This window comes from Pristis pectinata, chromosome 3 (genome assembly GCF_009764475.1).
Source record: "Pristis pectinata isolate sPriPec2 chromosome 3, sPriPec2.1.pri, whole genome shotgun sequence".
Taxonomy (NCBI): Eukaryota; Metazoa; Chordata; class Chondrichthyes; order Rhinopristiformes; family Pristidae; genus Pristis; species Pristis pectinata.
This window is the reverse complement of record NC_067407.1, coordinates 4,623,072-4,648,555: the sequence shown is the minus strand read 5'-3', so window position 1 is coordinate 4,648,555 and position 25,484 is coordinate 4,623,072. Positions and strand designations below refer to the sequence as shown.

At 46.6% G+C, this 25,484-nt stretch overlaps 1 protein-coding gene across 7 annotated transcripts in view; it reads right to left on the bottom strand.

Moving 5' to 3' along the window:
- Nucleotides 1-25,484, bottom strand: part of ttll7 (tubulin tyrosine ligase-like family, member 7) — a 215,743-nt gene that overhangs the window by 143,013 nt on the left and 47,246 nt on the right. For 4 of the 7 annotated variants that reach the window (XM_052010663.1, XM_052010662.1, XM_052010668.1 and 1 more), the window contains one exon: nucleotides 881-1,012. The exons of 1 other annotated variant lie outside the window; for it this stretch is intronic. In XM_052010663.1, the coding sequence (XP_051866623.1) occupies nucleotides 881-905 (25 nt within the window). In that variant the 5' untranslated portion in view covers nucleotides 906-1,012. Of the gene's footprint in view, nucleotides 1-880; nucleotides 1,013-1,196; nucleotides 1,263-1,549; nucleotides 1,715-25,484 lie in introns of those variants that run through there. 2 more of the 7 variants (XM_052010665.1, XM_052010667.1) reach the window with 2 other exon arrangements.

Sequence of the window (25,484 nt, the reverse complement as noted above, 5' to 3'; positions counted from 1 at the left end):
AGTTTTGTAAAGCTGCATCATTACTTCACGGCTCTTAAACTCGATCGAACTGATGTGAAAGTGTTTGTACTTGTGCATGTGACAATAAACTTGACTTTGACACCTTTGGCTTTGACGTACCACAACCCCTGCACACCTTCCACCTAGACCCCAGCGGATGGGTAATCTTTGCCATTGCACACTGAACATCTAACGTTGACCACAGCAACAATCCTGAAAGGTAGAACCACTGTGCAGGGTCACACTTTTAAGAACATAGAACACAGTACGGCACAGTACAGGCCCTTCAGACAACAATGTTGTGCCGACATTTTATCCTGCTCTAAGATCTATCTAACCCTTCCCTCCCACATAGCCCCCTATTTTTCTATCATTCATGTGTCTATCTAAGAGTCACTTAAATGTCCCTAATGTATCTGCCCCCACAACCTCTGCCGGCTGTGCGTTCCACGCACCCACCACTCTCTGTGTAAAAATCTTACCCCTGACACCCCCCTTATACCTTCCTCAAATCACCTTAAAATTATGTCCCCTCATGTTAGCCATTGTCGCCCTGGGAAAAAGTCTCTGACTGTCCACTCAATCTATGCCTTTGCACTATTTATTTATTTTTGTAACTTGTAGTAATTTTTATATTTTGCACAGTACTGCTGCCGCAAAACAACAAATTTCACAACATCTGTCAGTGATAATAAATCTGATTCTGATTCTGAGGATTGGGAACAGTTTTAAAATCACTGCTGATGCAAACCCAGGGCCACTCAATGCATCAAACGAAGGCCTCTGAATTTACAGAGCTCGGCACTTGTCTGGAATTTAAACATCTGACACAAGGTGATGGAATGTATATTTTATGAAGACAGATTAATTTTAGTCCTACCTTCATCGAGGGGAAAGGAAGGCATGATGTAGTGGCGGGACCAGTCGACAGAAGCTGGACTCTCTTTCCCTGTAAGGCTAGGGTTAATGTTCAGTCATTGTATTGGAGGGAAGCAGGAACACCATTCAGTCTCTGTCGAAGAGGAGGGCATTGATCAGTGCTACACCGAGGAACATTTACTCCCCGCATTAAATAAAAAGGAATTGCTCCCAGCTCATGGGGTGCAGGCTCAGTCTGACGGTGAATACAAATCACGGACACCACACTCCACAAAGACAAATATCTGTCCGGCTGACTCTCCCGATTGAGAACACACATCGCAAAGCCTGCTGCCTCGCAGGCTGAGTTAATCCCGGTGAATCTCTGGGACGGAGCGGAGGGAATTTTTTAGCCATCGATGCTTGTAGGAAGCCCTGCCTCTCCTCATCCCCCACCTCTCTCACGCAGTGCTGCATAAATCACACCCCATGCAGTCCAGCGCACAAAAGCTCCACATCTCGGCACCCCTTCCCCCCCCCTACAGTCCCAGGGCCATGCCCAGTAATGATAGAAGCCACCTCTCGCAAGAGCAGGGCCCTGTATTAGTCAGCAGTTCATGTTGCCAGCTGCTGGTTGTAGTGCACCTTTCCACATCACTAGTAACCAGTAACTAAGCTGTGAGGGGTTAACCTTGCTGTCCTGTAGACATAGGGTGACTGCCTCACCACCTCTCTTAGCCAGCAGCTTTAAATTCCGGGGCGTGAACATCTCGGATGACCTGGCCCAGGCCCAGAATGTAGATGCAATCACGAGGAAGGTGCTTGAGCGTCTTTACTTTCTTAGAAGATTAAGGAAGTTCAGCTTGTCACCGAACGTCTACAGCTGTACTGTTGAAAGTATCCTGACTGGTTGCATCACGGTCTGCTATGGTAATCTAAATGTGCAGGAACGTAAGAAGCTGCAGATGGTAGTGGACTCTGCCCAGTACATCACGGGCACATCCCTCCCCACCATCGGGAGTATCTACAGGAGGTGCTGCCTCAAGAAGGCAACATCCATCTTCAAAGATCCCCACCATCCGGGCCGTGCCATCTTTTCACAGCTACCATCGGGCAGGAGGTACAGAAGCCTGAAGTCCCACACCACCAGGTTCAGGAACAGCGACTTCACTTCAACCATTCAGTTCTTGAACCAACTGGCAAAACCCTAATCACTACCGCAGCACAGCAACACTGGGACCACTTTGACTACAACAGACCTTGGGTTTTTTTTAATTCTAATCGTGTTCTTTCTTGTAAAAATTGTGCATAATTTATGTTTAATTCATGTTTTTCTTGTGAACACTGCTTATCTGATGCTATGTGCCTGTGATGCTGCTGCAAGTAAGTTTTTCATAGCACCTGTGCACAAATGGACATGTGCAGATGACAATAAACTTGACTTGAACCTTCACCTTCTTCTCTGAAACCCAGGTGGATAGGGTGGTGAAGAAGGTGTATGGAATGCTTGCCTTTGTAGGTCGGGGCACAGAATATAAGACTCAGGAAGTCATTCAGCTGTATAAAACTTTGGTGAGGCCAACACTTGGTATTGTGTGCAGTTCTGGTTGCCCCATTACAGGAAGGATGTGGAGGCTTTAGAGAGGGTGCAGAACAGGTTCACCAGGATGCTGCATGGATTAGAGGGTGTTGGGATTGGTTTGTTATTGCCACTTGTACCAAGGTACAGTGAAAAACTTGTCTTGCATACCGTTCGTACAGGTCAATTCATTACACAGTGCATTGAGGTAGTACAGGGTAAAAACAATAACAGAATACAGAGTAAAGTGTCACAGCTACAGGGAAGTGCATTGCAGGCAGACAATAAGGTGCAAGGTCGTAACAAGGTAGATTGTGAGGTTAAGAGTCCATCTCATCGTATAAGGGAACCGTTCAATAGTCTTATCACCGTGGGATAGAAGCTGAATGAGCTATAAGAAGAGGTTGGACAAATTTGGGTTGTCTTCTCTGGAGCATTGGATGTTGTGGGGAGACCTGATAGAAGTTTATAAAATTATGAGAGGCATAAACTGCCGATACTTTTATCCCCAGAGTCAAAATGTCTGGTACTAGAGGGCATGCATTAAAGGTGAGAGAGGGGAACTTTAAGGTGGATGTGCGGGGCAAGTTTTTTTTCACAGAGAGTGGTGGGTGCCTGGATTGGACTGCCAGGGGTGGTGGTGGAGGCAGATATGATGGTGACCTTTAAGAGGCATTTAGACAGACACATGAATATGCAGAAGATGGAGGGATATGGACCATGTGCAGGCAGATGGGATTAGTTTCATTCGGCATCGAGTTGGGCACAGACATTGTGGGCCGAAGGGCCTGTTCCTGTGCTGTACCACGATCAAAGTTCTATAAGAGTTGGAATGTTATATTGCAAACTTACAGAACACCGGTTAGACCGCACTTGTGGACAGTTCTGGTCGCCACACGATAGGAAGGATGTGATTGCACTGGAGAAAGTGCAGAGGAGATTGACCAGGACGCTGCCTGGATTGGAGGGCTTTAGCTCTAGGTTTAGTTGGATGGGCTGGGACTGTTTTCCATGGACCGGAGGAGACCGAGGACTGAACTGACAGAAGTGCAGAAGATGGAGAGGCACAGAATAGATTATCAAAATCTTTTTCCCATGGAAGGGGTATCACAAAAAAAAGGGCATAGGTTTAAGGTGAGAGGAAGGAGTTATAAAGGGGATCCGAGGGGAAGGTTATTTTACACAGAGAGTGGTTGGTATCTGAAACTACAGGAGGTGGTGGAGTCACTTAACAGTTATTATGTTTAAGGAACACTGAGACAGACACTTAAATAGGCCTAGAAGGATAGGCTCCTAATGCAGGTAAATGGGATGAGCGTAGATAGGCAAAAGGGTCGGCATAGATGTGATGGGCTGAAGGGCCCATTTGTAATTGGTAAATTGGTTTCTTATTGTCACGTGTACCGAGGTACAGTGAAAAATTTGTCTTGCATACGGATCACACAGGTCAATTCATTACGCAGTACATCGAGGTAGTACAGGGTAAAACAATAACAGAATGCAGAATAAAGTGTTACAGTTACAGAGAAAGTGCAGTGCAGGCAGACAATGAGGTGCAAGGTCATACTGAGGTAGATTTTGAGGTCGAGAGTCCATCTTAATGTACTAGAGGACCATTCAATAGTCTTCAACAGCAGGATAGAAGCTGTCCTTGAGCCGGGTGGTACATGCTTTCAGGCTTTTGTATCTTCTGCCCGATGGGAGGGGGGAGAAGAGAGAATGTCTGGGGTGGGAGGGTTTTTGATTATGCTGGCTGCTTGACCGAGGCAGCGAGAAGTGTAGACAGAGTCAGTGGAGGGGAGGTTGGTTTCCGTGATGTGCTGAGCTGTGTCTACAGCTCTCTGCAGTTTCTTGCAGTCCCAGGCAGAGCAGTTGCCGTACCAAGCCGTGATGCAATGGGGACATGCCAGATTTCTTTAGCCTCCTGAGGAAGTAGAGGCGCTGCTGAGCTTTCTCAGCCGTGATGCCTACGTGGTTGGACCAGGACAGGCTATTGGTGTACAGCTATTGGAAAGGGTAAACAGCTTCAAGTTCCTGGGCGTCGACATCTCAGAGGATCTATCTTGGGCCAACACATTGATGCAATCACGAACAAGGCACACCAGTGGCTCTACTTCATTAGGAGTTTGAGGAGATTCGGTATGTCACTAAAGACTCTTGCAAATTTCTATAGATGTACGGTGGAGAGCATTCTGACTGGTTGCATCACCGCCTGTTATGGAGGCTCGAATCTGCAGGATCATAAGAGGCTGCAGGGGGATGTAGACTCAGCCAGCTCCATCACGGGTACAACCCTCTCCACCATCAAGGACATCTTCAGGAAATGGTGCCTCAAGAAGGTGGCATCCATCATTAAGGACCCTCACCACCTGGGACACGCCCTCTTCTCGTTACTACCATTGGGGAGGAGGTACAGGAGCCTGAAGACCCACACTCAATGTTTCAGGAACAGCTTCTTCCCCTTCGCCATCAGATTTCTGAACGGTCCATGAACACTACCTCATTATTCCTTTTCCGCACAATTTATTTATTGCAACTTTTGGCAATGTTTTTGTCTTTATGTCTTTGCACTGTACTGCTGCTGCAAAACAACACATTTCACGACAAATCTCAGTGATAATAAACCTGGTTCTGATTCTGACTTTGGTTCCGATTCTAATGTGACTCTGACTCTAGTTTTAGGGAGTCCCCAGGGTGGCTTTCTTTGTAACATAGGAGGCAGAAGGGAGATTTAGTTGAGGTATCCAAAGTTAGGAGAGGTCGAGACAGGGTGAAAAGGAAGGCCCTATATCCCTCAGCAGAAGGGTCAGTAGGTGGATGGACGAGAGGAGAGGTGAGGTTTTACACTCAACAAGCAGTGGGACCTGGAACTCACTGCCTGAAGGTGCAGTGGAGGCAGGATCCTTCAAAAACTACCCGGATGAACTCTTGAAGAACTGAGGTGCCACAGACCAAGAGCCAGGAAGTGGGATTAACCCAACATCCATCTTCAATATTTTGGGATTTGAACTCAGGTCCCTGGATTCCTGGTCCAGAGTTCTCAGTTACCTCCACTGCTCCTTCAGCTGCCTGGGTCCTCAGTGAATTTCCTCTGCATCCTACCACCTCCTCCATACCCTTCCCATCGTGTGAACCTCAGGTGATCTGGCTTAATGTAGAGTGATGGAGAAAGACAGCATGGAAACAGGCCCTTCGGCCCACTGAGTCTATGCTGGTTGTTTACACCAATCCCATTTTAGTTGTCCTTGAGCCCGGTGGTGTGTGTTCTCAAGCTTTTGTATCTTCTGCCTGATGGGAATGTGGACAAGAGAGAATGTCCGGGGTGGGAGGGGTCTTTGATTATGCAGGCTGTTTTACCGAGGCAGCAAGAAGTGTAAACAGAGTCTATCGAGGTGAGGGTGGTTTCTATGATGTGCTGAGCTGTGTCCACAACTCTCTGCAGTTTCTTGCGGTCCTAGGCAGAGCAGTTGCCGTACCAAGCCGTGATGCAAAAGCCCACACGTCATTTGGATATGGGAGGAAACCGGAGCAACCGGGGAAACCCACCTTGTCACAGGGAGAACAGGCAAACTCCACACAGACAGCACCGGAGGTCAGGATTGAACTCATATCGCTGGTGTGGTGAGGCTCTATTAGCTGTGCCACTGTACCAACTGATATCACTTTCTGTGGTGTCAAATTTTGCTTCACAATGACTGGTTATCGAAAGTACCAAGTTGTTGTTTGCTATCCTTCTTATCTTGTCCACTGGGGCACACAAGTTTCATTTGTTACAGTGCGAGGCGGGGCTGTTTAACTCTAAGTTATTAATCAACCAGCAGCAACTCATGGTAACGAGAAGAGCACTTCCTTGGAGCACCATCTCGAAGGCATTACAGCCAATCACTGCACAACTTGATATTAAACGCAGAATCCGTGCCACGGATTGGACGATTGCTGAATAAGCAACAGAAGTTTCATTCATGCATACAGAGCCACTTGAGTGATGAACTGAGCAGATCCACAAATCATAAAAGGACCTACATCCATCACTAAGGACCCTCACCATCCTGGACATGCCCTCTTCTCGTTACTACCATCAGGGAGGAGGTACAGGAGCCTGAAGACCCACACTCAACGATTCAGGAACAGCTTCTTCCCTTCCTCTATCAGATTTCTGAACGGTCCATGAACACCACCTCATTATTCCCTTTTTTTAGGTCTATTTATTTATTTTTGTAACATATAGTAATTTTCTGTCTTTGCAGTGTCCTGCTGCCGCAAAACAACACATTTCACGTCATATAAGTCAGTGATAATAATTCTGAATCTGATTCTGGTGACATGTGCAGTCTTGATCCAATTGAACCAAGAGAGGTTACAGACCACTGTTGGTGAGATCCATGGGTCCAACCAAGGCCACGTCTTTCTGACGTTGAAAGTTACACAGCCCTTTACCTCCAGCACCTCCTGTTACTCAATCAGCATTTTAATACAAATTCTCAGCCGAGATACCGTCGGGGGGATTGTTGCATGAAACATAGAAAATAAGAGGCGGAGAGGCCATTCAGCCCTTCGAGATGGTGCCGGAGCCAGGCGGCTCTTTGCGAGATGATCTTCTCATTACATAGATGGAGGATGACCTCACGATCTACCCTGTTGTGACCTTGCACCTTATTGCACTGCACTTTCTCTGTAGCAGTGACACTTTACTCTGTACTGTTATTGTTTTTACCTGTACTACCTCAATGCACTCTGTACTAACCCAATGTAACTGCACTGTGTAATGAATTGACCTGTACGATCAGTATGCATGACAAGTTTTTCACTGTACCTCAGTACAAGTGACAATACTAAACCAATACCAATACCAATCACAAGAAATTGCAGAGCTGTGGACACAGCCCAGTCCATCACGCAAACCAGCCTCCCCTCCATGGACTCTGTCTACACTTCCCGCTACCTCAGGAAGGCAGCCATAATCAAGGGCCTCTCCCACCCCGGACATTCTCTCTTCGCATTCCCATCGGGCAGAAGATACAAAAGCTTGAGAACACACACCACCCGGCTCAAGGACAACTTCTATCCCACTGTTATCGGACTCTTGAAGGGACCTCTCATACACTAAAGATGAACTCTTGATCTCCCAATTGACCTCGTCGTGGCCCTGCACTTGACCACCTGCACTGCACTTCCTCTGTAATCATAACACTACATTCCACATTCTGTTTTTCTGCCTCAATGTGTGGCATTATCTGTCCAGATGGCAGGCATTACAGAAGTTTTTCACTGTATCTCGGTACATGTGACAACAATAAACCAATACCAATACCTTCAGTGACTGTTGCACAAGGACTTCCAGGTCTCTCTTCACCACCACCTCCCCCCCCACCCCCCTTTACCCAGCCTATCACCATTCAAGTAATAATTTGCCTTCCTGTTCTTGCCACCAAGTTGGACAACTTCACATTTATCCGCATTATGTTCTATCTGCCATATATCTGCCCCCTCCCTCAACCTGTCCAAATCAGGCTACAGCTTCTCCCCATCCTCCGCAAGACACACACTCCCTCCCAGCTCCGTGTCATCTGCAGACCTGAAGATACGACACACAATTCCCGCATCCAAATCACATATATTTTGTGAACAGGTGGGTTTGGTAGTGTAGCAGTTAGCATAACGCTATTACAGCGCCAGCGACCTGGGTTCAATTCCGGAAGCTGTCTGTAAGGAGTTTGTACGTTCTCCCCGTGTCTGCGTGGGTTTCCTCCGGGTGCTCCGGTTTCCTCCCACATTCCAAAGACATACAGGTTAGGAAGGTGTGGGCATGCTATGTTGGCGCCGGAAGTGTGGCGACACTTGCGGGCTGCCCCCAGAACACTCTACGCAAAAGATGCATTTCACTGTGTGTTCCGATGAACGTGTAACTAATAAAGATATCTTATCTTCCCAGCACTGAGTTTCTGACAAATGAAACTGTAACAAGTAAATAAAATGTAGAGCATGAGAACGATTGTGAAAATGACATTGTACATGCAATGATGGTACAGATAAGCCCCAGCAGGATGACATCCTCATTGGTCCAGTAACCATGGCTTAATCCTCACTGCCCTGATTTCTCCAGAGATTTCAAAGTCCCTAATGTAGCAACTCCTGATTAGAACCCATAAATCCGCCTATTCTACCAACACAGAGCTGCTAAATTACACAGTAATTATCAAAACAATGTGCGTTTTACAGTGTGGTTAACACATTACAATGCCCAAAGGTTCATGTTGAAGCCAAAGACATGAGGGGAAAGCCACTTGATGGGATTTATCACCATTAAACCCAAACCCCTTTACTATTTATATTGTACCTGTCACTTCGTCCAGACTGAGAAAGTCCGACTGTATCAGGCAGCAAGCGTCCTATGGTTGGGAAGCTGCAAGCTGAACAAGGATTCACGTTGGCAGTGAATTATTCTCTCCATTAGAAGTCCACGTATACAGACATCCAGAGACACACACAGAAACAGACACACGACACACACGCACAGAAATAGACACACAACAAACACAGACAAACAGACACACAACGCACACACAGAAATAGACAGACACACAACACACACACACACACACACACAGGTTTCTATGAGATCCATGCTCATTGTTCTAAACTCCAGTGAATATAAATGACCCAATCTCTCTCGATACGTCAGCTCTGTTGTCCCAGAAGTCAGTTTGATGACAGAAGGGGAAAGCTTAGAGGAAATGAGCAGATTTTTTTTACACAGAGAGTGTTGGAGTGTTGGGTGCCTGGAACGGGCTGCCGGCGTGGGGGTGGAAGCAGATACGATCGAGGAGTTTTAGAGGCTTTCAGGTAGGCACATGAACGGGCCGGGAATGGAGGGATGTGGATCACGTGCAGGCAGACGGGATTAGTTTAAACTATCATCATGGTCGGCACAGACATTGTGGGCTGAAGGGCCTGTTCCTGTGCTGTGCTGTTCTATGTTTTATGTTATACGTTCATGCATGTGCACACACACAGAAGACACATGGACACACAAAGCTAAACATTCATGGGCACACAGTCATGTACAGAAAGCAGATACATGTTTATACACCAGTAAAAAAATCCATACATGCTCACAGACAGACACAGCCAGAGACACGTATGGACATGAAAATACATTCCCACATGCACAAACCTGCGAGGACAAAAGCACTCATGCATCAGGCCCATGCACATCAGAAGCACACACATGCACACATGTCACATCACACACATGCAAACAAACATATCTCAGCAGAGTTCACTTCAGGGCGTTGAGTACAAGAGTTGGGACATCACGTTACAGCTGTACAAGGCGTTGGTGAGACCGCACTTAGAATACCGTGTGCCGTTCTGGTCGCCTGGATGTAGGAAGGATGTCGTTAAGCTGGAAAGGGTGCAGAAAGATTCGCAAGGATGTGGAGGTACCAGGACTGGAGGGTTTAAAGAGAGGCTGGATAAGCTGGAGCTTTTTTCCCTGCAGCGGAGGAGACTGAGGGGTGACCTTATAGAAGTTTATAAAATCATGAGGGCCATAGATAAGCTGGATGGTCACAGTCTTCTCCCCAGGGAAAGGGAACCTAGAGAGCATAGGGTTAAGTTGAGAGGGGAAAGGATTAAAAGGGATCTGAGGGACAACTTTTTCCACACAGAGGGTGGTGAATGTATGGAATGAGCTGCCAGAGGAAGTGGTAGAGGTGGGGACAATTACAAGGTTGAAAAGACATTTAGACAAGTACATAGATAGGAAAGGTTTAGAGGGATATGGGCCAAACGCGGGCAAGTAGGACCAGTGTAGATAGACAGCTTGGACGAGTTGGGAAGAAAGGCCTATTTTCTGTGCTGTATAACTCTCTGACTCTATGACACTATGAAAATATTGGAGTAGATGCATAAATTTTAATTTCATTTAGGATTCCAATTTTGTTTTGCAAAGCAAGTTATGGAATTATTATTGAATCAAAAAGCTGGGAGTTAGGATCAGGCTAGAGAGTTTATAATCGACCAGCACGGATGCAATGGGTTAAATGGCCTCATTCTACATTGTCTTAGAACATAGAAGTTACCCCTCAGATCCCTTTAAACCCCCTTCCTCTCACCTTTAACCTATACCCAGTTGTTTATGAGAGCCCTATCATAGGAAACGGACTCTGACTATAGAATACTACAGCACAGTACAGGGCCTTCGGTCCACAAAGTTGTTCCAACATTTTATCCTGCTCTAAGATCTATCTAACCCTTCCCTCCCACATAGCCCCCCATTTCTCTATCATTCATGTGGCTATCTAAGAGTTTCTTAAATGTCCCTAATGTATCTGCCCCCATAACCTCTGCCGGCAGTGCGTTCCACGCACCCACCACTCTCTGTGTAAAAAACTTACCCCTGACATCCCCCTTATACCTTCCTCCAATCACCTTAAAATTATGTCCCCTCGTGTTAGCCATTGTCGCCCTGGGAAAAAGTCTCTGACTGTCCACTCGATCTATGTCTCTTATCATCTTGTACACCTCTATCAAGTCACCTCTCATCCTCCGTCTCTCCAAAGAGAAAAGTCCTAGCTCACTCAACCTATCCTCATAAGACATGCAAAAAATTGATTTTTTTGGTCTGGGCTTTCTGTTCAAGAAATGAATGGTGGTTTCTGTTAAAGTCATTGAATCGCACAGAACAGAAACAAGCCCTTTCACCCATGCCGACTGAACCCGTTTGCCACATATTTGTCACACACCTGCTGGAAGGACAAAAGAAATTGTAAGGCAGTGGAGTAAGAGCTTGTCTGATCATTCTTGCAGAGAGCTAGCATGATCTCAATGGGCCGAACGACCTTGTTGGCTGCTGTGGCAAATCTAGATTTCTATGGTATTGTTTCTCCCTCTTCTGGGCACATCAAAGTCCAAAGTCAAAGTCGAGTTTATTGTCATCTGCACATGTACACACAGGTGCAATGACAAACTTACTTGCAGCAGCATCACAGACACATAGCATCAGAAAAGCAGCATTCACAAGAAAAACGTCAATTAAACACAATTTTTACAAGAAAGAACACAATTAGAACAAAAAAAAAGTCCATTTTAGTGCAAAGTGGTCACAGTGTTGCTAAACTCTAGTGATTAGGGTTGTGCCGGTTGGTTCAAGAACCGAATGGTTGAAGGGAAGTAGCTGTTCCTGAACCTGGTGGTGTGGGACTTCAGGCTTCTGTACCTCCTGCCTGATGGCAGCTGCGAGAAGATGGCACGGCCCAGATGGTGGGGATCTTTGATGATGATGTTGCCTTCTTGAGGCAGCGCCTCCTGTAGATACTCCCGATGGTGGGGAGGGATGTGCCCATGATGTATTGGGCAGAGTCCACTACTCTCTGGAGCTTCTTATGGTCCTGTGTAGTTGAACTGCCATCCCAGACCATGGAGGAATGTGGAGATTAGCAAAAGGATACATGGTAGGAGGCTGTTTGAGCATAAGGTACCCGTCCAGTGCGGAGGCATTACTGCATTCTTGGAAGTGTCGTCTTTCAGATGAGTGTTAAACCAAGGCCCATCTGTCCCATTTTACTGATTCCAAGAGTGTCCTTGCCCAACCCACAGAGGTCAACCTTCCTCTGGCAATCAACACAGCCGGAAATAAATTGGATTAGCAGTTTATTCACCACACACCTTTTACTCAACAATAGACGCATTATCTCCATAACAACGGTCCTTTCAAAGGCTTTAGTTGCCTAGCCTTTAGCCATCGAGGAATGATGGAGTCATAGAGAGATACAGAATGGAAACAGGGCCCTTCAGCCCATCTAACCTGCACCAACCACCATTTTACACTAATCCTACACTAATCCCACTTTTTATTCTCCCCGCATTTTCATCTGGAGTCACAGTAAAGCAGCACGGAAACAGGCCCTTCAGCCCAACTCGTCCATGCCCACCAAGTTGCCTACCTGAGCTGGAGAATTTACCACTTCCTCCAGAATCTACTTCACATCTACACAACTTCCGGCGGCCAATTGACCTACCAACTCGCACGGCTTTGGGATGCGGGAGGAAACCGGAGCACCCAGGGGAAACCCATACAGTTACTGGGAGAACGCACAAACTCTACACAGATAGTACCCGAGGTCAGGATTGAACCCGGGTCTCTGGCGCTGTGAGCAGCAGCGCCACCAACTGCGCCACTGTGCTGTGATGTATCCAAATCAAATGCTAACTCACTGTTCCTTTCTCCAATTCCCTGCATATTTTTATAACCAACTTTAATTTTACAATTGAAGACATTTAAATTTTTAAATCCTACCACAGTAAATAAAGCAGAGCATATGTAGTGCCACACAGAAGCAATTCCTTCCACTCAAGAAGTGTCTGATATTCAAAATGCAGTGGGACAGGACTGAGTTCACTGGTAAATTGTAATTGAATGTCTGGCCAGAGGCAATCCCGAGGTGTGCTCAGCCATAAATAGTCCTAGTGCTTGATCTCCAAAGGTCATGGATCATACTCTGTCTAAAATAGTTCATGATGTTGGGTTGCTAAAGATTACAGATCCTCCCTCACCATAAATAGTCTGTGATAGTGCTTATTTCAATGAGGATTCAATGGTATAAGTATGGGGGACTATGATATCGTGGCTATTACTGAGACGTGGCTGACGTCAGGAGAGGAGTGGATATTGAATATTCCTGGTTTTCGATGTTTTAAGAGGGATAGGGAAGGGGGGAGAAGAGGTGGAGGGGTGGCGATACTGGTCAGGGACACTGTTACGCTTATGTTGGCTTTCATAAGTCGTGGGATTGAGTTTAAGAGCCGCGAGGTTATGATGCAGCTTTACAAAACTCTAGTTAGGCCACATTTAGAGTATTGTGTTCAGTTCTGGTTGCCTCATTATAGGAAGGATGTGGAGGCATTGGAGAGGGTGCAGAGGAGATTTACCAGGATGCTGCCTGGATTGGAGGGTATTGAATATGAGGAGAGGCTTAAGGTGCTAGGGCTTTATTCACTGGAAAGGAGGAGGATGAGAGGAGACATGATAGAGGTATATAAAATATTGAGAGGAATAGATAGAGTAGACAGTCAGCGCCTCCTTCCCAGGGCACCAATGCTCAAGACGAGAGGTCATGGCTTTAAGGTTATGGGTGGGAGGTTCAGGGGAGATGTCAGAGGGAGGTTTTTCACCCAGAGAGTGGTTGGTGCATGGAATGCACTGCCTGGGGTGGTGGTGGAGGCAGATACATTGAACAGGTTCAAGAGCTTGTTGGATAGGCATATGGAGGAACGTGAGATAGAGGGATATGCGGGAGGAAGGGGTTAGGTAGTGTGAGGGTGGTCTGATGGACGGCATGACACGGTGGGCCGAAGGGCCTGTTTTGTGCTGTATAGTTCTATGGTTCTATGGTATGGAGGCTCCAACGCACAGGATCGCAAGAGGCTGCAGAGGGTTGTAGACTCAGCCAGCTCCATCACGGGCACAACCCTCCCCACCATCGACGACATCCTCAAGAGATGGTGCCTCAAGAAGGCGGCATCCATCACTGAGGACCCTCACCATCCAGGACATACCCTCTTCTCGTGACTACCATCGGGGAGGAGGTATAGGAGCCTGAAGACCCACACTCAACGATTCAGAAATAGCTTCTTCCCCTCTGCCATCAGATTTCTGAACGGTCCATGAACACTACCTCATTATTCCTTTTCTTTGCACTATTTATAGTGGAAAGACCTTGGGATGTCAAGAGGTGAATCACTCACTGCAGGATACGCAGACTCTGACTTGCTCTTGTAGCCACTGAGGGGCATGGATAAGGTAGATGGTCACAAGTCTTTTTCTCAAGGTAGGGGAGTCTAAGACTAGAGGGCATAGATATAAAGTGAGAGGGGAAAATTTAAAGGGACCTGAAGGGCAAGTTTTTCACACAGAGGGTGGTGGGTATATGGAACGAGTAGCCAGAGGAAGTGGTAGAGGTGGGGACGATTATAATGTTTACAGAACATTTGGACAGGTAAATGGATAGGAAAGCTTTAGAGGGAATTGTTCAAGTAGGCAACACACACACAAAATGCTGGAGAACTCAGCAGATCAGGTAACTCCAGTCTCGAAGGGTCTTGACCAGAAACGTCAACTGTTTATTTCCCTCCATAGATGCTGCCTGACCTGCTGAGTTCTCCAGCATTTTGTGTTTGTTGCTCCATATTTCAGCATCTACAGAATCTCTTGTGTCTCAGTTCAAGTAGGCAACTTGGTCAGCCTGGACGAGTTGGGCCGAAGTGCCCGTTTCTGTGCTCTATGAGTCTATGACCTCAGATTCAGGAAGTCAAACAGGGGTAGGACATATACAGTAAATGGTGGTCACTAAAGAATGTTGATGAACAGAGAGACCAAGGGGTCCAAGTTCATAGTTCCTTGAAAGAGGCAACACAGTTTGATAGGGTGGTGAAGAAGACATGTGACATGCCTGCCTTCATAGGTCGGGTAACTCTTTGGGACATGAGGTTGCAATTTTACAAAACAATGGTTAGCACTTGGGGTATTGTGTGCAATTCTGGTTGCCGCACTATAGGAGGGCTGTGATTGTGCTGGAGAGAGTGCAGGGGAGATTCACCTGGACGTTGCCTGGATTGGAGGACTTTAGTTCTGGGGAGAGATTGGACAGGCCGGGACTGTTTTCCCTGGAGTGAAGGAGGCTGAGGGGTGACCTGAAACAACTATATCAGATTATGAGAGACAAGGGCAGAAAATTAGAATCTTTTTCCCATGGTAGGGGATATCAAAAACAATAGGGCATAGGGTTAAGGTGAGAGGAAGGAGTCTTAACAGGGAATTGAAGGTAGAGTTCATGGCACAGAGAATGGTTGATATCTGGAACTCACTGCCTGAGGAGATGGTGGAATCAGATACAATTATTATGTTTAAGAGACGTTAAGACAGACACTTACATAGGCAAGGTATAGAAGGAGGAACAAAGGACTGCAGATGCTGGAATCTGGATGAAAAACACAATGATGCTGGAGGAACTCAGCAGGCCGGGCAGCATCCGTGGATAAAAGCAGGCGGTCAACATTTCAGGTCAGGATCCTTCTAAATGTCAGTGTTGGTACGGAGAGTAGACCGTTCAGAAGGGGTGAGGTTGGAGTGGGTGAGGGGGGCAGAAAAGTCAAGACAGCTGATGTGGCGCCGGCAGTTGGCTATGAATAGGTCCAGGGAAGGTAGCAGACCCAGTGGGGGAGTCCACGTGGAAGAAGAGGGCTGGAGGCGGGAGAACGTGTCATTTGGAGGGGGAGAGGACTCCTTACCTATGTCAGGGTTAGTGCGGAGGGAGTGGAGAGCAGAGCGTTCAGAAGGGGTAAAGGATTCTGACCCAAAACGTTGACCGCCTGTTTTTCTCCACGGATGCTGCCTGGCCTGCTGAGTTCCTCCAGCATCATTCTGTTTTTCATTAAGGTATAGAAGGATACAGTCCTAGTGCAGGCAAATGGGATTAGCGCAGATGTGCAAAGGGGTTAGCATGGATGTGGTGGGCCGAAGAGTCTCTTTCTGTGTTGTACGACTCTGTGACTCTCTCCCTGACATGGCAGCCAATTTACATACAGCACGTTCCACACAAACAGAAAGCAGACAATCAACTATTAGTGATGCAAGGAACTGTTATCGTCCAAGAAAGTGGCAAGAGCTCATCTTCTATATCGTGCCACGAGAGAGACAGTGTGTCATGTAATATCTCATGCAGAAGTGATGCTTGTGACAGTGTAGCACTCTCTCAGTACTGCACCGGCCAGTACTTTTTTTGCACCCTTTAAGGTGAAACATTGTGACTCAAGGACTAAAGTTGTCCCGACGTAGCCATGACTGGTACTCAGATAAAACCACAGCTGCCCAGACTTTCCCCATCATTTAACCTGTAAACTTCTTTTCTTCTTGCTCCCAACTGCCCCACTTACTGCTCCTAAACTGAACATTAGAACATTCACTGCCAGGAAAGTGTACAGAGCGATCCTGGGGTCCAAGCTCACAGAAAGTGGCCACGTAAGTAGATAGGGTGGTAAAGAAGGCATATGGCATGCTTGCCTTCATTGGTCAGGGCACTGAGTATAAGAGTCAGGAAGTCATGTTGCAGCTGTATGAAACTTTGGTTAGACCACACTTGGAGTATTGTGTGCAGTTCTGGTTGCCCCATTACATGAAGGATGTGGAGGCTTTGGAGAGGGTGCAGAAGAGGTTCACCAGGATGCTGCCTGGATTAGAGGGTATGAGCTATAAGGAGAGGTTGGACAATCTTGGGTTGTTTTCTCTGGAGCGTTGGAGGCTGAGGGGAGACCTGATAGAAGTTTATCAAGTTATGAGAGGCATAGCCAGGGTAAACAGTCAGAATCATTTTCCCAGGGTAGAAATGTCAAGTACTAGAGGACTCACTTTGAAGGTGAGGAGGGAAGGTAAAGGAGATGTGTGGGGCAAGTTTTTTTTTACAGAGAGTGGTGGGTGCCTGGAACAAGCTGCCAGGGATGGTGGTGGAGGCAGATACGATAGAGGTGTTTAAGAGGCAGTCAGATAGACACATGAATATGCAGGGAATCAGGGAATGGAGAGATGTGGACCATGCGCAGGCAGAAGGGATTTAGTTTAATTCGACAGCATGTTGGGCACAGACATTGTGGGATGAAGGACCTGTTCCTGTGCTGTTCTACGTTCTATATAAAGTGCTCCCAAGACATTCTGAAAGGGACGTGTAAGGTGCAATGTAAATAGAAGTTTGCTTTAATGATATGTACCAACGCAATTGAAAATACGAGACCCCAATGCCCCAGGTCACAGTACTTGTTAGCATCCCAGTATTATAGAGTGATAGAGCAAATCGCCTGTGATTTAGGAGTTAGGTATGGCCTTACCATAACTTTCTGTCTCTCTGTTGAGAAAGTGTGTTGAATTCCTGAAATTCGCACCCAAACTGGGGCAGAGATTTCATATATGATCCATTTAGCCATCAGTCTCAGGGAAAGGAGAGTCACAGTATTGAAAAACGAAGGAGAGGTTCATACTCCTTACCACAGACCAGTATCCTGGGTCTGAGTATTATGCTGTCAGACCCATCATACTGAAATCTGGAGCCTCGTCTGATGCCCTGCGACCACGTGAAGAACCACCTGAATTCCCGCAGCACCTGAGCCAACATCCATAGACAATGCCACCAAGAAATAGATGAACTGATCGTTCACCCTCTACAGCTCATGGGCTGCTGATCACTACCGCACAACAAAACCAGCACTTAAATCAAGTTCATCCATCAAACTTAAAAGACTGTTTAATATGTTGAGCACCATTTTAATTTTAAGTTTGCAAGTTAAATATATAACCACACCAACAGGCTTTCAAAAGCTGTCATCTTGCCCTTGATGTCAAATACTCGAGGCTATGCTTTTAAGGTGAGAGGGGGCAAGTTCAATGGACATGTTATGATAGGGTAGACAGGCAGAATCTTTCAACCAGGGTAGAAATGTCAAATACCAGAGGACGTACATTTAAGATAACAGGAGAAGAGTTTAAAGGAGATGTGTGAGGAAAGTTTTTTTTAAAAACACGAAGAGTGGTGGGTGCCTGGAACAGGCTGCCGGGGCAGTGGTGGAAGGAGATATGATCATGGCATTGAAAAGGCTTTCAGATAGACACATGAGTATGCAGGGAATGGAGGGATGTGGATCAAGTGCAGGCAGAAGGGATTAGTTTAATTTGGCATCGTGTTCAGCACAGACATCATGGGCCGAAGGGCCTGTTCCTGTGCTGTACTGTCCTGTAATTTGGGGGATCAAACACCTTGGCCATATGTCATTGGGTGGCCACTGGTATATTTGGTGAGGAATTCAAGGGGCAACTTCTTTACCTAGAGAGCAGTAGAATGTGCCATGACAAGGAACGTCTCAGGCAAAAAGCAGAGATTTAGAGGGAGGCTGGACAAGAAATAAAAGAGTTTCTATACTTCAGTCTCATTGTACTTTCATGTGCACTGCAGCATCTTCACTGTACAGCCGAGCTAACCCAGCCTCCTCTCCAGGCACTGGGTCAGCACCTCAGGTGTTCCCTGCAGGTACCAGCTGAAGCCAACCACAGCTCAGATACTTCAGCCAGAACCCTGATGTGCATCTGGAATTGGGGCCAGGACAACTGTAGCAGGCAATGGGAGGTCTCCATATGGCTCTAATCCTGCAGTATCATTACTGCAGTCACAGTTGTAGAGACATACAGCACGGAAACAGGCCCTTTAACCCACCAAGTTCACGCAGACCATCAAACCCCATCTTCACGATTCCTATATTTGGTATTGGAATTGGTTTATTATTGTCACTTGTACCTAGATACAGTGAAAAACTTGTCTTGCATACCGTTTGTACAGATCAATTCACTGCAGTGCAATTCATTCAGCACAGTGCACTGAGGTAGTACAGGGTAAAAACAATAACAGAATACAGAGGAAAGTGACACAGCTACAGGGAAGTGCATTGCAGGTAGACAATAAGGTGCAAGGTCAAACAAGGTAGATTGTGAGGTCAAGAGTCCATCTCATCATATCAGGGAACTGTTCAATAGCCTTGAGCCTGGTGGTACGTGCCCTCAGGCTCCTGTATCTTCTACATGATGGAAGAAGAGAGAAGATAGAATGACCCAGGTGGGTGGGGTCTTTGATTATGCTGGCTGCTTCACCAAGGCAGCGAGAGGTATAGACAGGGTCCATGGAGGGAAGGCTGGTTTCCTTGACGAGCTGGGCTGTGCCCACAACTCTCTGCAGTTTTTGGCAGTCTCGGGCAGAGCAGTTGCCATACCAAGCCGTGATGCATCCAGATAAGATTCTTTCTATGGTGCATCGATAAAAACTGGTGAGCGTCAAAGGGGACATGCCAAATTTCTTTAGCCTCCTGAGGCAGTAGAGGTGTTGGTGAGCTTCCTTGGCCGTGGCGTCTACATGGTTGGACCAGGACAGGCAATTGGTGATGTTCACTCCCAGGAACTTGAAGCTCTCAACCCTCTTGACCTCAGCACCATTGATGTAGACAGGTGCATGTACACCGCCCCCTTTCCTGAAATCAATGACCAGCTCTTTTGTTTTGCTGACATTGAGGGAAAGGTTGTTGTTCCATATAAAATAGCAAACCCATTTTATTCTCCCCACATTCCTATCAACGCTCCCATATTACAGAACAGAGAAAATAGAACATCAAACAGTGCAGCACAGAAACAGGCCCTTCAGCCCACAACGTCTGTGCTGAACATTAAACTAAATCTCAAGAAACAAAGGACTGCAGATGCTGGAATCTAGATGAAAAACACAATGATGCTGGAGGAACTCAGCAGGCCAGGCAGCATCCGTGGAGAAAAGCAGGCAGTCAACGTTTCAGGTCAGGACCCTTCTCCAGCATCATAGTGTTTTTCATAGTGTTTCTCTTCTGAATGCACATGATCCATATCTCTCCACTCCCTGCATGTTCATGGGTCTAACAGCTTCTTAAACACTCTTAAAAGCCTCTTCCATCTCCACTCCTGACAGCCTGTTCCAGGTACCCACCACTCTCTGTGCAACAAACTTGCCCCACACATCTCCCTTACACTTTCCCCCCTCACCCTAAAGGCATATCCTCGAGGATTTGACATTTCTGCCCTGGGAAAAAAGATTCTGACTGTCTACCCTGTCTATGCCTCTCATAATTTTATAAACTTCAATTAGTTCTTCCCATTCACTAAGTGATCCAAATAATTCTTTAACCCTTTAAATCTATTTGAACTCAAAATGCAGCCCCTCTTAGTTTTTTTTTATATATTCATTTTTGGGATCTGGGCCTTGCATTTATTACCCCTTCCTAATTACCCCTGAGAAGGTGGTAATGAGTCATGACCTTGAACCATTGCAGTCCATCTGGTGAAGGTGCTCCCACGGTGTTGTTGGGGATGGAGCTCTGGGATTTAGACCCAGGGACAATGAAGAACTGGTGATCACTTTTCACTAAAATGGACTTTGTTTCGTTTCGCTCTGATTGTGTTTAATTTATGTTCTTCTTGTGAATGCTGCTTATCTGATGCTCTGTGCCTGTGATGCTGCTGCAAGTAAGTTTTTCATTGCACCTGTGCACACATGGACTTGTGCATCTGACAATAAACTCGACTTTAGACTTCAGATATATTTCCACGTCAAGGTACTGCACAAACTGCAGAGAGTTGTGGACACAGCCCAGCACATCATGGAAGCCAGCCTCCCCTCCGTGGACTCTGTCTACACTTCTCACTGCCTCGGTAAAGCAGCCAACATAATCAAAGACCCAACCCACCCCGTACATTCTCTCTTCTCCCCCCTCCCATTGGCCAGAAAATGCAAAAGCCTGAAATCACGTTCCTCCATGCTCAAGGACAGGTTCTATCCCACTGTTATAAAGACTATTGAACGGTACAATAAGATAGATTGTGAGGTCGAGTCTATATTTTATTCTGCATTCTGTTATTGTTTTCCCTTGTACTACCTCAATGCACTGACGTAATGAAATGATCTGTATGGATGGCATGCAAAACAACATTTTTCACTGTACCTCGGTACATGTGACAATAATAAACCAATTTATTTACTGATAACATGAAGGGGAACCTGCAGGTGGTAGTGTCCCCTTGTGCTGAAGGCCTGTTTCTGTGCTGCTTGATGTGTGCCAGATGTGATTCATTCAGCCCAACTACAATGTACAGTTTATCCCGTCTCCATTACACAGAATGGTAAAAAGGAAGCTCTGGTGGCACTGTACCAGACTCAGTAACATTCACACAAGGCTGGGTGCAGCTTGCTTAATATGAAGCATTACTCTGCAGCCGCTTGTGTTCAGCAGTTTTATCCTTTCTCCTCCAAATTGTAATTAAACATTAAGCACCGCATCAGCTTTCAGGCTGCCCGGGCACTGAAAGGCAATAGCAGTGCTCGGTATCACTTAATGTGCTTTGTGTTTCCACCCTGAATTATTCATCTGTGCTTTAACACAAGCTGCACACTGCTTCTGTTTCTCCGAGGTGGTCATTGCCAGCAGAGTTCCCTGTCCGAAATTACACTTGGCTTGCAATGTTAAAGAAATTACGCAATGCCTTTCAGAACACGCCAAGAGAAATGCCCAGAAATTTGAAGGTTTGATTCCCGATCCTGAGACTTGATCTTTAAAATCCCAGAAGGGAGGAGAGTTATAGAACAGTACTGCGCAGGAACAGGCCCTTCAGCCCACATGACTGTTCTGGGATATGCCCTCTTCTCATTACTACCATCGGGGAGGAGGTACAGAAGCCTGAAGACCCACACTCAGTGATTCAGGAACAGCTTCTTCCCCTCCGCCACCAGATTTATGAACAGTCCATGAACACTACCTCATTATTCTTTCTTTTTGCACTATTTATTTTTGTAATTTATAGTAATTTTATGTCTTTGCACTGTGCTGCTGCCACAAAACAACAAATTTCATGTCATATAAGTCAGTGATAATAAACCTGATTTTGATGATGCCAAATTAAACTAATCCCATCTGCCTGCACGTGATCCACATCCCTCCACTCCCTGCATACTCATAAAAGCAGCTGTTGTATCTGCTTCCACCGCCACCCCTGGCAGCCCATTCCAGGCACCCGCCACCCTCTGTGTAAAAACCTTGCCCTGCACATCCCCTTTAAACTTTCACCCTCTCACCTTGGAGTTATTCCCTCTGGTATTTGACATCTCTACCCTGGGAAAAAGATTGACTATCTACCCAATCTATGCCTCTCATAGTTTTATAAATTCCAGGTCTTCCCTCAACTTCCGATGCTCCAGAGGAAACAACCCAAGTTTGTCCAACCTCTCCTACCCTCGAATCCAGGCAGCATCCGGCTGAACCTCTTCTGCACCCTCTTCATATCCTGCCTGTAATAGGGTGACCAGAACTGCACACAATACTCCAGGTGCAGCCCAACCAAAGTTTTATACAACTGCAACATGACTTCTTGACCCTTATACTGAATGACGTAAGGGAGAAGTACGCTGGGGCAGATATACTGGGGACATTTATGAGACTCTTAGATAGGCAGATAAATGATAGAGAAATGGAGGGCTATGTGGGAGGGAAGGGTTAGATAGATCTTAGAGCAGGGTAAAACATCGGCACAATATTGTGGGCTGAAGGGCTTGTACTGTGCTGTAATGTACGGTACGGTACAGTAGTGTAGCGGTTAGCGTAATGCTATTACAGCGCCAGTGATCCGGGTTCAATTCCTGCCGCTGTCTGTTAGGAGTTTGTACGTTCTCCCCGTGTCTGCGTGGGTTTCCTCCGGGTGCTCCGGTTTCCTCCCACATTCCAAAGATGTACGGGTTAGGAAGTTGTGGGCATGCTATGTTGGCACCGGAAGCGTGGCGACACTTGCAGGCTGCCCCCAGAACACTCTACGCAGAAAGATGCATTTCACTGTGTGTTTCAATGTACATGTGACTAATAAAGAGATCTGATCTTGATGTTGTATGTTCTTTTTTCTGGACCACGTCTGTATCAGGAAAGAAGTGCAAGAAATATTGGAACACATTATCTTAGACAAATCCCCAGGACCTGATGGGACCTACCCCAGGATGTAAGCAAAACAAGGGAGGAGATTGCTGGGGCTCTGACTGATATTTTTGCATCTTCGTTAGCCACAGTTGAGGTAACAGAAAACTGGAGGATAGCTAATGTTGTCCCCTTGTTCGAAAAGAGCGGTAGGGATAATCCTGGAAACTGCAGGTGAGTGAGCCTTACATCAGTGGTAGGGAAGTTGTTGGAGGAGGTTCTGAGGGACAGGATTTATGTTCACTTGGAACGGCAGGGACTGATTGGGAGGAGTCAGCATGGTTTTGTGACTGAGTTTCTTGAGAAGGTGGCTAAGAAAATTGAAGGAGACAGAGCGGTAGATGTGGCTTACATAACTATAGTAAAGTTTCTGACAAGGTCCACTCGAGACAGTGAAGAAATTTCTCTCCATCTCACTCCTATTGTGAGACAATGAGGCAATTTTCATCCCGCAACCAAAATCTGGTCATCACATTTTCCCCAGGGTAGAAACGTCCAATTCTAGAGGACATGCATTTAAAGGGGTTAAAGGTGAGAGGGGTAAATTAAGATAAGATAATCATGCTGGAGGTATTGCTGCCTATCCTCCCTGATTGCGGTCTGTTGGTCAGGAAGTCAAGGATCCAGTTGCAAAGGGAGGTGTTGAGTCCCAGGTCTCGGAGTTTGGTGATGAGTTTGCTTGGAATTATAGTATTGAAGGCAGAGTTGTAGTCAATAGACAATAGTCTCGCACCATTCCCCACAGATTCCCTCCATGTCACATACCATCCTGACTTGGAAGTTGTGGGCATGCTACGTTGGCACCGGAAGTGTGGCGACACTTGGGGGCTGCCCCCAGAACACTTTATTAGTCACATGGAATTGGTATGTCTTTGGAATGTGGGAGGAAACCAGAGCACCCGGAGGAAACCCACGCAGTCACAGGGAGAACGTACAAACTCCTTACAGACAGCGGCCAGAATTGAACCTGGATCACTGGCACTGTAATAGCGTTACGCTAACTGCTACACTACTGTACCTGCCCGAGGGAGATGTGCAGGCCAGGAATCCGCTGCCAGGGGTGGTGGTAGAGGCAGATACGATAGAGATATTTAAGAGGCTCTTAGATAGGCACATGAATGTGCAGTGAGTGGACGGATATGGACATTGTGTAGGGATTAATTAGTCACATGTACCCCGAAACACACAGTGAAATGCATCCTTTGCATAGAGTGTTCTGGGGGCAGCCCGCAAGTGTCGCCACGCTTTAGCCTCCTGAGGAAGTAGAGGCACTGGTGAGCTTTCTTGGCCGTGGTGGCTACATGGTTGGACCCTTCAGCCCACCATGTCTATCCCGAACTAATTAAGCTAATGACACCTCATCCCTTCTGCCTGCAAAAGGTCCATATCCTTCCATTCCTGCATATTCATGTGCTGATCTGAGAGCCTCTTAAGCACCTCTATCATATCTGCTTCCATGTTGTACGAATCTATGAGCTTCAAATGGGCAACAAGCGATGGGGGTTAATTTCCGCCTTGCCCTCATCGCTCACATCTTGCAACAAGCCCGATATAAAAGTGTGTTGTGAATTCACACCACGTCAATGCAAACAGCCAGACAGGGACACAAGAGACTGCAGATGCTGGAATCTGGAGCAACGCACGATGGCTAAAGAGAGTCTGGAGCAGTAATCAAACTGCTAGAGGAACTCAGTGTATCGAGCAGCATCTTTGGTGGGGTGGGGGGGGGGGGAGGAAAGGGAATTGTTGATATTCCTGTGGTCCTGATGCAGGGTTTTGACCCAAAATGTCAACAATTCCTTTCCCCTCCCCTACAGATGCTGCTCGACCTGCTGAGTTCCTCCAGCTGCAGATTGTTTGCTGCAAAACAGCAAGGTACATCTCATGAGCTCAGAAGTCCTTGTTCAAAGTGGCCCTTGCAGTAAAGAGGCCACAGGCATGCTGCAGGCAGCGATGGGCAACAAGTGAAGAAGAAGCTGAATTGCTTGAAAAAGGATTAAAATTAGTCAGGATGGCCCTTAAAATATTATCTAACAGTGAAATCTGCAGCCCAATCTACTGTAATTGCCAGGGCAATGAATTCAGCATGCAGTGAAACTGTAAATATTTCCACTTGTACCAAGTTCCAAACTGCCAAAGGAAGTTGTATCAGAAATCACATCAAACACTCTTCCGGTTCCTACACTGGAATGGTGTAGCGGCAAGACCGATGCGATACGCAAATCCCAAACTTTTCTTAAAGCAGCTGCTGATGTGTTTGCATCACCACCTGGTATGGAGTCCCCAATGTACAGGATCGCAAGAGGCTGCAGAGGGTTGTGGACTCAGCCAGCTCCATCACAGGCACAACCCTCCCCACCATCGAGGACATCGTCAAGAGGCGGTGCCTCAAGAAGGCAGCATCCATCACTAAGGACCCTCACCATCTGGGACATGCCCTCTTCTCGTTACTATCATCGGGGAGGAGGTACAGGAG